Genomic DNA, 13,079 nt, shown 5'->3' with positions numbered 1-13,079 from the left:
TGGCTCGCTTACCGCGCTACATTCCGACCGTGGTGGGGATGTGTGTGTGTGTGTGTGTGTGTATCCTTGTTGGAATGTGCACGCCCTCTGGCTACGTTCTCTCCAGCAGCCAGCCAGCCAGCCAGCCAGCCAGCAGCCGCCATCATTTTTCTGACCCGCATGGTCAACGTTTTTCTCCTTCACACACACACACACCCTTGTTCTCTTCCAGCAAGTTCGCCTTAAGGCTATATACGCAATGATTATCGAAATCTTATATACATTTGGAGAAGGGAGAAAAATATTTAAAAAAAGAGAAATGAAAAGGAAAATAATTCAAATCGGTGTGGTTTTGACACCAAAACCATTTCGGTTGACACTGGCCGCCATATTGGAAGTTTTTCATAGAAAAGGGGAAAAAATGAACGTTTCTTTTCTATTCAAAAAAGCTTTTTTGGAATGGAGAATGATGCAAAGAAAAGAGAAGAAAATGTTGATCATATTCTTCTTCTTTTGGTTGAGGCTAGTCAGGCATTATTATTATCTTGTGAGCTGCCGGCAGCACACCTGGTGCTCGGAGGAAAGGTAAGAAGAAATGGTGGAATGTTGTTGAAGAAGAAGAAGGCCAAGGAAGGAGACGAAAGGTGGGGGAGGTGCAAAGATGGCGGACGGATGAAGGTGAGAGAGAGAAAATATGAATAAAAGGAAAGAAAATGGAGAAATACCAACCGACCCCCCCCCCCCTCACCACCACCTCCCAACCCACTTTTCTCCCGCCGCTTTTAACTGGGGGGATATGTATAGAATGTGCAGAGAGAAAATAAAAACAGGACACACAACTTGGTTTTGGTAGTAGTAGTCTTTGGTATTATTATTTTTATATTTATTCAACAAAAAAAAAAGTTTTTATCGCCATGTTTTTTCCCCCCGTCTTCAGACGAGGTCGGCATTTCATGACGTCACTGTCAAAAGACAAAAAAATATACACATTGACAAATCACCCTAATGGTTTTTCAATGCGTCTTAATGAATTCACCGAGATCTTTTTTTCTCTTTCCCTTTATATTTTTCTTTTTGTCCAGGGGTTCGTCTATATCGTAAATTTTACGAGATCATAAATTCTCTTTTGGGGAAAAGAAAAGAAAAATCGGTTGATGAGCATTTTCACTAGAACGTTATTTGTCAAGCTCGGAGACAAGATCATCATCTCCTACCCAAAAACTGTCCCTTTTGCTGGAAATCGATTTTTCATTCGACGAATGCCTGACAGATAATTTACAGGCGCAATTAAATATTATGTATACACAAACGCCAGAAAAAAACGTGGGCTGAAAAATTTCGAGATTCTTTTTCGTCCCATATTATTACGAAAGATTAAATGAGATTACGAAGATAAGAAAATCCAAAGTCGGAGCTTAAAATTTCTCTTAAAAATGGAGAGGGGACTCGGCAGCGTGTGCTGCAGGGGGGTCACGTTCACGATAGATTATTACTATGCGCTATACGCTCGCTACAATATTGAATGCAATAAAAAAGAAAAAAGCGCGCGGAATTCGACTTTGATACCCGGGAAGAATGTGAGTCGCGACCTTGGCGCGCCTTTTATTTATACATTTATACACATCTACACACACATTTCTTTTTTAAATAAAAAAGAAGCTGAGCTCATTGGAATTTTTCATCCACACACACACACACACAGCACATCGGTGCGATTGTTTCTCCCGGGCAGATGTGTGATACAAAGAAGCACGTAGAGAAAAGAGAAGATGAAATATGTCTGAAAAACCTAGACCCTGTAGGGCATGACCAACCTGCGTACAGTGTAGTAGTAGTCGTGGTGGCGCATTCCTTCCACTCGAGTCTCGCTCACTTTCTTGATAGAAAAACTTCTTTCACTGCCGAGAAAGAAGAAGAAGAAGAAGAGGCTGGTGGAAGAACACTGCTCCAGGGGCTTTACCTTTAGAAACCTTTATCATCATCTCCGTGGATAAGATATAAGAAGAAACCTTAGTCTCTATCTTATATACGTATATAATTGAAGTCATTATTTCGCTTTGATAATCACACATACATGCATGCAGACGGGGAACACATAAAAAGTCGACTTTGAAGCGCCCGAGAATCGATTAAAAAGTAAAGTTTTCTTCTTTTTTTATTAAGATTGTCGGGCGTCTAACCGTGTAATCAACGGTCGTAGCTCAGTCGACGTAATCAACTTTTTCGGGGGGGATTGAAACTGGGCAAACTACTACTGCTACTACTACTACTACTTTTTTTCTTTTTTCAAATTTCGTTTTTTGGATTGTTGCCTCGTAACACCTCAAGTAAATATACACAAGGATCGAAAAAAAAACCCATTGTCTTTGTCTGTACCGTGATACTGTAAGGTGGGGGGAAACAGGTGACGTCCCGGTGTGAAGCGCGCGCGCTAGACCGCTACCGATTGGTCTTGTATTTCTAAAATAATAAAAAGAAGAAACAATTATTTTATCCAGTTATAATTTTTTGGTTCTTTATATCGATTGACTGCACCTTTTGTTGTTGGTTACGTCACTGACATTCTTCGCGGTTGACAAAGTAAATAAGGGGAATCGTTTCCACATTTTGTGTGTGTGTGTCATCCGATCGGTATTCGTCTGGCAATTCAACACGGGAAATTATTAAAATTCCTGCGATACTTTTTACCTGGAAATGTGTTTGAAAGAAAACCGTCGGATGTGAGACGGGCTCTCGAGTGCGTAGCAGAGACTCCAATTTCAAGCCATTGATGTAATTGTTGACCCTTTGCGCTGACCTTAATATTCTTCGACTCCACCATTTTCCAGGGAATGCTACAAGGAGAGGAGGGATAGAAACGAGGAAGGAGCGTGAAAATGAGTCGCCGCCAGATGAACTGGAACGAATAGCTAAAGAAGTTGGAAAGAGAGAACAATTTTTTTTTTCTTCTCGACTGTATACAACCGTTAATTTTCTTTTGCCTGAAAAGAAATTGTGTATATATACGCAACTGGTATGCGGTTGCCGTCCCCTGTCGTAAAATAAGTATTCGTTACATACCGAATAGTACGCAGGGTATTTTTGTTAATGTTTCGAAAAAAGGAAAAATGGAAAAACAATGGATGGACTAGACGACGATATGAATTGATGTAGCCGTTTTGGGAAACCTTAAACCGTTGCGCTCCTCCTACGACTCGTAGCGACTTTTCTCTCAATGTCGTCGTCTGTTATGGCGCTAAGTCGTCCCTCCTCTGGTTGGGTGAGTTCTTTTTTACAAAAACGGCTTCTTCAATGACGAAGAATTCCTTTTTTCCACATTTTCGGTCATGGTCACGGAATCTTATCGGATGGACACGGTCATCCATCTTGTCAAGCCGAGGTAAAATTCCCGACATCACCTTCTCTCCACTTCTTTCTAAGGAATTCGATTCCTAGAGCCATCTAGCGGCAAGAGTGGGCAGCAATCAGATTTTCAATACTAGATGGTGGTGATCACGGGAGCGGAAAACTGAAAGGCAACCCATTTTCAAATAATACAGCTCCTTCCTATTCATAAAATCGTGACAGAAATCACATCGTTCAGCTTCGATAAACTGGAATTTCACTTTCTTAGCATTTTCGTAGCTTTGGGAATTTTTGTAGCATGCCTACGCTCTCCAATAGAAGTCATTTCGGTCACAAACTCAACGGTTTTCTGGCACTCAAAGGAAACTGTCTTGTAAGGCTCGCTTGTGATTACTGTCCACTTTTCTGAGTTGATCAAGCCACTGGGCAAGAAAACAAGAGAAATGTAGACGATTCCAAAATGATGGTATCAGGAAACGGCAGACTGCAATGGATCGATTCCATCCCTATCGTAGTTATCTTTATGGAATCTTAGAACCGCTTAGAACATGGCCATCTAAAATGCTTCTGAGAAGAGAACTTGAAGTCCGAATCTTAAAAAAACTGAGATGCTAGTGGTGAATAAAACCTTACCACTGTATAGTCTGTAAATACAACAATTATTTAAGTAGTTTGAAGACTAAAATGTAACTTACAATTTAACTTACCGCTGTTTTTTGTTTTGTTTTAAAGAGAATCGCAATGATTTCGACTAAGTATTGATGTTGTGTTTCCGCTTTCGTTTGATTAACTATTTCAGGACATAAACTCCTCTGCTTTTTAATAACAAGTAAACCGGTACCATTACACAGTGTGGGGGGTTGGGAAGGAAACCAAATGATCCCGTTTATTTTTATCCATCTGAAACGCCAGTCAAAGTACAAATTACAGAAGAATCATACACACTAAGAAAATTAAGAAGGAAAAAAAAAAGATTAAATTTTTGTTTGTTTTTTTTAAGTTAAGGAGTGTTAACATTCGCTTTATAAAAGGGATTGGAAGAATAGAAATCATGTAGACGCCTCGATGTGCGCGCTGGAAACGAAAGAGAAAAATTCAAAGCGAAAAAAAAAAATCAATGGAAATTTTGGATGACGGATGATGGCATTCATCTTTCCTTTTTTTTTGTAACTTTTTCAACTAATGTATCTTTTTTTGTGTTTTTTTTAAATAGTTTTATCGAGAGAGAAAGAGACGAAGGAAAACAAGAAGTGGAACATTCAAGGCCACTTATTTCTTCAAATAAAACGAGAACATATTGAGGACTTGTCGTCGCACCATTTACACGCGCACATTCTCACTCACACAAAAAAAAGTAAAGGAAAAGTTGTAACGGAAGAAGGGACATACTTCCTCTTCTATGCGGAAGAAAACGCAAAAATGTGGGGGGAAAGAGGAAGGTGAATTGAATTTTTTCGTTAAATTAATTTAGAGGCAACACAAACTGTTCCTCTCATTCTCTTCGTGTACCCTCTCTCTTTCTCGCTCTCGTTGCTGGTTAACGATGGAATGATGAGGTGACAGATTTGGTTGTTTTCTTACTTTCTTTTTTTTTTACCAAAGCAACACAACAATAAGAGATATTACATTACGTACAGTTTGTTACGCAGTTGTTGGAACGCGCATGCGGATGTCAAACTTCCAAGGATGGGGGACCTCAACACGTTGGCGCCCGAATTTGTTGGTTTTGATCCAGCACAATTGTTTTTTCTTGATTATGGCATCTCGGTTCTAAGACCGAATTGTCTTATCATTTTTGCAATCTCTCTAGCAATATTCTTTGTTTGTTTTTTTTTGTCGCATAGAAGAAATTTTTGTCTTTCATGATTTTTAAATTTTTTATGTGAATTTTTTTTGTTTGTTTTCTATTTTGCTGAGAGATTGGTCTTTTTTTTTTTTTTTTTAAATCAAACTCACTTGAGGGTAAATCTGATGGTGGGATGAGTCGGATGAGGCTCCCGGGGTGAAGGCGTCGTGACATCTGGCAATTCATCGCTACACAGCCTCTGTGAAAGGAGATAAATGATACGATCAAAATCATTAAATTAAAAATATAACTAAAATCATTAAACAACAAAACATTGAAATCACAAAAAAATTTCTACTCGACTAGGGAAGAAAGGGTCTACGGCACACTCATAGAGGACGAGACGTAAGCTCAATTCAATGCATTACAGATCGTGTTTTTTAATTTGTTAATTCATTTGACAGATTATTTCAAGAAGGGAGAAATAGAATAGGAATTTGAATAGAGACACGCACAAGGAACATCTCGCGTACCATACGTCTCAATGTTAAGTTAGTCGGTCTTTTAACAGGCCCCAGAGGTAAAGCGAAGGTTTCATCTTCAGTGGTTGCCGGTACCAAGCCCTCAATGTCCTACAACGACGTCAACAGAACAGAAAAACAAAGAAAAGGGCATGCAGAGCGCTACCGTCACCATGCAAATAATAAGCAACAACTACTCAAATAAATCAACCATTCCCGAGAAACAACTAAGACAATACGAGTGACATGCAAATTCCAATCGTCGCGGGCGCAGCTTTGATTACTTACGTTGAGGAGGAGGATTATCATCCTTCAGTGACGTGTCCTGTTGATTGGCTGCCATCGTTGACTGACAATAAGTTCGCACACATACACACACATACACATTATCATCATCACAAAGTTATTTATTTTAAAATGTAGAGAACGTACGAAGCCATTAATTAAAGCTATTTTTAATTGAATTTTTTAAGTTTGAGCTGGCAAACTATCAATCAACGCTATTTGAAATCAAAATGATACCAATTTTGTCAAGAAAATTATCAAAAGTATATTGAAAAAGTATTAATCCCTGAATTTGAAAACTACACCCAAATGAATTCTTTACAATTATAACAGAAGCAGACCACAGTCGTTTACCTTATCATTAGCGTCTTCGGTGGGTTGCACTTCTTCGACAGGGACCGGGAAGGGGTTTTGAACGTCATCCACAGATAGTGAAGAACACGAATCGTCATTGGAATTGATAACGAATGGACTGCGACACTCGTCGCCCTAAAATTTAAAGAAAAAAACAATTACAGAATCGGTTAAATAAATTGGGAAAGGACCCGATAAGATCTTATGAAAGGATCATGTCGGATGGATCTCCAGAAATCGTTGGCAGCGGGTGCAGCATCACGAAGGAGATGGATGTTGATCTAACCTCCAAGTTCCTCGTCCCGTCAGCAGATTCTCTTGTTCTGACTTTCTTCATCATGACGGCATCGAGAGCTGCATCCGACGGCCTCTTTCTCGGCTGTGCAAACGTTGCCACTGGAGGCGTTCCGTTGGATAAACTGCCAGTTGAAGTCGACAAGGACATTCCTCCCTAACAAACAAAAAAAAACACGTCTAGGATAATCCAGTAGTCAAATTTAAAAAAAATTTTTGGATACCACACGCTTGGTGCGAAGTAGAAAAGTGGACGGCAAATATGAACTCAGCTGTTTCCTTTTCACGTGTTTAGCGTCAATCCGACGTCCATCCTTGACGGTTTTGGCTGTTGATGCTTGACGGTGCACTTTTCAAGAACAATTAAGAGGATAAAAATCAATTCAACGAAGGAATAGAAATTTAAAAACCGAATAAATACCTTGGCCGGTGAAAGCTTGAATGTCCTGAGTAAGATCAATGTTGAGGCTTTCCGTCTTTTTGAACACTAGTCCAATAAACCACATGGTACTGATAGTATCTCTGCAAATAACATGAAACAACTATTTAAATGGTTCTATGACACGACAAGTATGTGGAAAACATACGGCTCCGGCTGAACGGGGTCGTATTGTTCAGGATTTATGTGCGCCAACGTGATATGGTCGTTACGTTCTAGTGCTAAAATCAGATGTCGAATTTTGGATTCCACTAGTCCGACCCATTCAAGTTGATCTTCGACACTGGAAGAACTGGCAATCAAAACGATAAAATGCCTAAAATAGACAAATTTAAATTAGTCTGCCATTGAAAACACCAAATTAAAATGACATACTTGTATTTGACAAAAAAATTGGGAGGCTCGAAAAGTTTGTCCCATGAAGCCTTTCCAGTCATGATTTCTTCCGTCATGTTAAAACCCTGACGAAATTCCTCTTGCATCACAGCACGCGTTGAGCAGGAAACATTAAAGGTGGAATTCTGCTGAGGGTAGGCTGGTGTGATGATTGGCATCAGGTGATACCGATCGGATACGTTGACTCGTGGATCCCACACAGGGTAATTTAGATTGACATTGTCTGGAGGTTTTAAAAGAACTGGCTGAGGCCACTCCCATTTTGAAAAGACGAGAAAAAATTTTTGAACCAAAGTGGCTGCTGCAGCATTTGGATACAGTTGGCACGTTCGTGCAACCAACATGGCCCAGGAGACACCTCCCAAGTAACCCAAAACGTTACTGTAAATTCCATGTTCTAAATAGAACAAAGAAAAACTCAAAATTGTTAACAAAAACGACAGAAATACTAACATTATTTATACTTTTTGCCCATAATTTAATTGCTCTGAGAGCCAAACGAAAATTGTCGATATTTGGAACTAGTCGGAGAATCTCATCTGTCACACGACACCCGTTCAAACTACGAACACACTTGGGGTCTAAATTCTTCAGAAGCATATCGTCTTTTAAATCCTATAAGGACAAAAGCAAAAATGTGATATGTCTGTCTTGTTAAATTAAAATTTCCAATGTTATTACCATGTTATCAGGAATTTCTTTCAAAGCCAATCTAGCAAACAACATATCCAACTCAATTCCATCAAAATTCATTTTGATAACAGGCACAAAAGCCTCTTCCACAGCCTAGATAGATAAACATATAGAAATAGATAAACATATAGAAATAGATAAACATCAGTCAAGGACACTGGCCACCATTTTAAATAACTTAAACTTACTCTGAGTTCAGTAACTTCTGGTTGTTTTTTTAACAGGTCAACAAAAGAGGTGAAATAATCAACTCTGTCAACATGACGTGGGGCAACACAAAGAGCATCAATATCTGCACCTTTGTTGTGGACACCTAAACGATAAGAACCAAATGTGTAAATTTTCCCTCCAACATGGTCGGCTGCTGATGTTGGCATGTTTTTTTGTACAGACACTTCTTTAATCCATTCTTTGGCCAATTCATTCACTTTCCTCAAAACTTCCATCCTGTTAAGAGACAAGAAGGAGTAATTAAAAATTCTGACACATTGGTGTCAAACATAAGGTTACCTATGATTGAGCTCTTCATCAGTCTCAGAGACTCCATGTGGGACCAAAGCTTCACTTAACTCTGTAGTCTTTTGTAAATCCAGAGGTTTTGGCATTGCCATGCTGATGGCTGAAGTCATCCCCAAGTTTCGTGCTTGATTCAAGATTTGTTGAGATTGGGCATTCTGCCCGGGAGGAGTTGACCAAAAAGCACTCATTTTTGTTGACATGGAATTTATAACACTAGGAATTGAGGCAGTTAACTGAAATTATATTGACAGTTTTCTCTTCAGCATTATCGAGTATCGCCACAATTTAGAGCCTGCAACATAAAATAACAGAAGAGAAAAAAGGGTTCAAAACCTAACCAACACACTTTTATCTTCTTGAAAGTAATATCATTTCTATCAACAGAATCAATCAAATAAATTTAACTGGTAGAATTTTACTGACCTCACAGCATTTTTCATACGACTTTAATCCAACTAAAACTAAACCACGCGGATACAGCGTGTAATTATTAAATCTACTCAAGAAACAAAAAAAGGTTTTAGTTTTCCAGCGATGGCGTACGACAAATGGTAAGACGTTGCCGGATGTTTGAAATTCACGAATGATGCTGACATCACGTGGTTCTACATTTGACCGCTAGAGGCTTTTCAAATGGTGTTTTTCAACGTGAGAGAATTTTCTGTTTGTTTCCATTCTAAATTTATGCTTATGCAATCATCAATAGGATATGTGCAATACATCTTACATTTTATTGCTACATCCTAATAATAAGAAGGGGTTATAAATTTTAAAAAATTATAAATTCAATTCACTTTAGGCAAATTGCTGAAAAAACTAATGTTCAACAAAACCTACTTTACCTGATTTAGTGATTTACAATATTTAAAAGACGACATGAAAGTTTTCTAAGTATTCTTGTTTAGCTTGACGAGGATTCAAATGATTTTTTTCCTTCGCGGAAAAAATATTGCCAATTAAAATTAATTGCCATCTTCTTCCAGTGGAATGTCAATATTCAGCACAAGATTCAAAGAAATATGGAAAGTTGTTTTAATCCTGTTTTTTGAAAGGAAATGCGACGAAAATATCTCATGCGATAACCTGTTGACTTGGAATAAATCCGATAAAAAATCCGAAAGAAATATCGTTCATCTTATCTGGTTGATTTTATATTTCGTACATGAAATTAATAGTTAAACAATTTGGAATACGTAGTTAAAAAAACAAAAACAAACAACGATACAGTTCTTGACGAATTAAATTACAGGCAAATACGATCCAGGTCGAACGGAAGGAGATCATTGCGGCAACGTGGAGAGAAACCGTTTGATTTCATCATAATTTAATCGGCCGGATCTTGGAAATGAAAAAGACTTAACTGTAGCGGCGCGCTTAGCTGTCCGCGGTTTGTGCAGCTGACGAGAGAGATGATGTAACGACAGCTATCCAGGAAAGCCACAGCCAGCAAGATGTCTTTGGTATTATTATACATATTTTTTTCCCCCCATTTTCGTTGTTACTTTTTTCTGAACATTTCGTCCCGCGCTCATCCGGCCGGTTGTTGTGAGCGGTTACAAGATGTACACACCATCGTCTGTGAGTGTTATTGTGTATGTGTACACATAATGATGCGGAAATGAATATAAGGAGGGTTTCTACTTGGATGTGGTGGTAATGTACAATAAACACAAGGCAGCTGCACACGTTATTTTCTTTTTCCTTTTTTTCCCCATTTTTATATATATTTATTTTCCAAGAGCTTGCGCCCGTGCTCACCACCTCTTGTGTGTGTGTGTGTGTATGCACCTCCTTTTTCTGTTTCCACGTTTTTGGGCGAGACTCGTGCGTGAAGTTCTTTTTTAATAGGCCCCGGTGCGGCTGACGGAGAGAGGCAGCAGGTGCAGTTTGGCTGGCTGGCTGGCACTCACCCCCAGTCCTTTTTTGCCTAGCAGCCACGGAGATACGCTTCCTCGATCCGGCCAGCCATCATCCAATCCATCTATATGTATACATATAGATAGATATACACGCAGCGTGGAACACACTAGAAAAACCTTGGGCCAAGGAGAACAACAACGAAGAAAATCAGCCAGGGAACCCAAGCGTGGTGCGTTCAGTCGTTAGTGGAACAACCTGCTGCAATTGCGTAGACACGACGCCAGCAGACTAATAGGCCATACGATGCGTGAAAGACCCGAATGCGATTCACGAATCGAATGATTAGGTGTAGTAGCTTATAGGCTATATAGGTATAGACAAGCAAGCAATTGCGGATAAATCAGCCTAGGCTGCTCGTGTCTTGTAGAGTTGGGGTGACGTTAATTGAATCCTCGCTCCAGTTCCCGAGAAATTCATGATTACGCCAGCTGATTGTGTCGAAGCAAACCCCCGAGAATGAAAACACAGAAAAACAATGGGTCGGTGCTTTTTCCAGCCTGCCTGGTGTTATCTATGCTTTATCGCCCCGTGTGCGGCGGCGTCGTCGCCTTACATTCCGAGGTCAAAGTCAAAGGAAATGAAACAAGGAAAATTGTGTTTTTGTTTGGAAAATTGGGGAACCACACGGCAATCTACCAGCAGCAACCAAAAAGTCGGCCGTAATTGTAAAATGCAGAAAATGACCGAAAAGACTTTTCAGTCATAGCACTAAGGCCTCTCTACAACCGAATAAAAAGAGTTGAAGAAGATCATTTCAGGTTTTATTATCATACGAGAGCGGATGAAGAACGTCCAGGTGTCCAGGCCGGCCGGGGCGGCACGCGTGTCTACCTGAAATTTGGTCGAACGGGGTAAATAGACATACCGACAATACCGTATATATAGGAAAGAGGGGGAGAAGGCCAGCGATGGATGTAGGGAAAATAAAAACAGGACTCGGTAGGCTAGTCTCTTATTTGCCATTCATTCCGCACATGTCGGTCCAGGTTCCAGGTTTTCATTAGTGGACACGCGTGGAAAGTCAGGAGGGGGGAGTGCAGTTGCCTCTTCCAGCGACCGGTCTATTTTGACGTCGTCCTGCCTCCAGCCTATATTAAAAGCGGAAATGCACTATTTTTTCATTTAATGCCATTATCCTTACCTGTAAAGAGAAAAAAAAAACTAAATAAAATTTTTTATTTTATCTGGAAAAAAAAGGGGGGAGCGGCGGACGGTGAAAGGTCGATGCGTTCCTTTTATCTTTTTCCCCCTCTTCTTTTTGCTGCTGGTAAACCCACAAGTGAGGAGCACAACAGCGCATATAAAACCCGACTAGGCGGGATTTGATACTGGTGAATAGGTGAAAGTTGTATCTACACGTTTGTGATAGTGTTGATGATGCTAGATAGACTTTAGAGTCTGTAGGCTTGTAGATAGTTTAGAGTAAACCTTTCGCAGCTGTTTAAGCAGAAAAATAGAAAACTTTTTTCCTCCCCTCTTTAGAGTATGCATATATATGTACTCCCCCCCCCCCCCTTCGTATGTATTTTGGTTAGCGACGGGCACGTCCTTTCCGCATGGCTGGTCAAGCTGACACAGTGGCGGACATTGTCCGTGCGCTCTCTATGTGTGTGCTGTGCATTCACGTCGGTCCCGCGCTCTTATTTATGTGGGTCTATACCAACTCAATAAATACTTTTGGGGCTGTGAGTTGAGCTTTTTTTTTTCTTTCTTTCTCGACTTGATAGTATATAAATGTGCGGGGTCTTTCCCACGACTTTTCCGGCTCAACACGGCGCAACATCATGCGATGATGTAACGATCAAAAATGAAAACGACCAAATCGACTTTGAACGGTATCGCCTTTTTTTACGATTTTTTTTTCTCTCTTCCAAACCCATCCCAGCATATCGAGGCTATTAGAATATGCCCGTCCCACAAAATATTATTCATCGCAGGCGTCGGTTTTCACCGGCAGTCATAAACAAACAAATAAAAAAACAAAACAAAATATAATATCCAAAATTGATTCAATGTGAAAATATCTAATAATAATGGAAGGCCCCTTAAATCTGATGTGTGTTTTCTTTTCTTTCTCTTTTTCTCCGATTCGGCTGTATTATAGTTGTTGCATGCGGCCAAGCACGGCCAAGAGAGAGATTGTCGGCTCGGCGCGTTTTAGACCATCACTCGAATGATAGACCCATCCCGAATGTCAGTCCGGTGGGCCGATGTGATGAATCGGCCGCCGGCCGTCTTGTTTGATCGCTCTCTAGCGCTCGCGCACGCTCCTTGTGTGTGTGTGTGTGTGGATATTTCCAATGCTAATCTTCCTCCTCTCTCTCTTTCTCTCTTTATAATACGAGAGTAAGCGGACAGGCAGATGCAGCTGCACACATATCCTCCGAAATACAGTCGCGGCTCCCAAAGCTGGAAATATAACAAGACCTTTCTTTTCTTTTTTTTTTATCATAACTTTTTCTTCTTTAGCGTCTCTTATCTATCCGCTTTTCTCTCTCTCTCTCTCCGGCGCTCTCCAAGATTCCATCTGCCGTTGGTACGCTGCTGC

General features: G+C 40.1%; 1 protein-coding gene across 6 annotated transcripts; it reads right to left on the bottom strand.

Annotated features, from left to right (window-relative positions):
* Positions 1 to 3,875: 3,875 nt before the first annotated feature.
* Positions 3,876 to 9,194, bottom strand: LOC124314024 (poly(A) polymerase type 3-like). Of its 6 annotated transcripts, XM_046778976.1 has the most exons (16): positions 9,035 to 9,194; positions 8,603 to 8,903; positions 8,281 to 8,539; positions 8,081 to 8,185; positions 7,864 to 8,014; positions 7,379 to 7,796; positions 7,152 to 7,319; positions 6,986 to 7,086; positions 6,789 to 6,913; positions 6,557 to 6,721; positions 6,271 to 6,405; positions 5,644 to 5,742; positions 5,281 to 5,369; positions 4,032 to 4,224; positions 3,958 to 3,968; positions 3,876 to 3,891 (listed from the first exon to the last, which is right to left on the bottom strand). In XM_046778976.1, coding segments are annotated over exons 2-16 (2,229 nt in total). In that variant the 5' UTR covers positions 8,812 to 8,903; positions 9,035 to 9,194; the 3' UTR covers positions 3,876 to 3,890. The 6 variants fall into 6 exon arrangements, 4 of the variants coding, with proteins under 4 accessions (XP_046634932.1, XP_046634931.1, XP_046634933.1 ...); XM_046778975.1 differs by lacking the exon at positions 3,876 to 3,891 and having other exon boundaries at positions 3,939 to 3,968; XR_006911065.1 differs by lacking the exons at positions 3,876 to 3,891; positions 3,958 to 3,968; positions 5,644 to 5,742 and adding an exon at positions 5,920 to 5,980 and having other exon boundaries at positions 4,178 to 5,094; positions 9,035 to 9,193.
* Between the last annotated feature and the right edge of the window lie 3,885 nt (positions 9,195 to 13,079).

This window comes from Daphnia pulicaria, chromosome 10 (assembly GCF_021234035.1).
Source record: "Daphnia pulicaria isolate SC F1-1A chromosome 10, SC_F0-13Bv2, whole genome shotgun sequence".
NCBI classification, from domain to species: Eukaryota; Metazoa; Arthropoda; class Branchiopoda; order Diplostraca; family Daphniidae; genus Daphnia; species Daphnia pulicaria.
This window is presented reverse-complemented; position numbering and strand designations above follow the sequence as displayed.

Coding starts and splice junctions, on each gene's coding strand:
- LOC124314024 (XM_046778975.1), bottom strand. CDS start 8,811: ATGTCAACAAAAATGAGTGCTTTTTGGTCAACTCCTCCCGGGCAGAAT. Junction 8,186..8,280: donor CAGAAGTTACTGAACTCAGA/GTAAGTTTAAGT, acceptor TTATCTATCTAG/GCTGTGGAAGAGGCTTTTGT. Junction 5,743..6,270: donor CCGAAGACGCTAATGATAAG/GTAAACGACTGT, acceptor ACGTCGTTGTAG/GACATTGAGGGCTTGGTACC.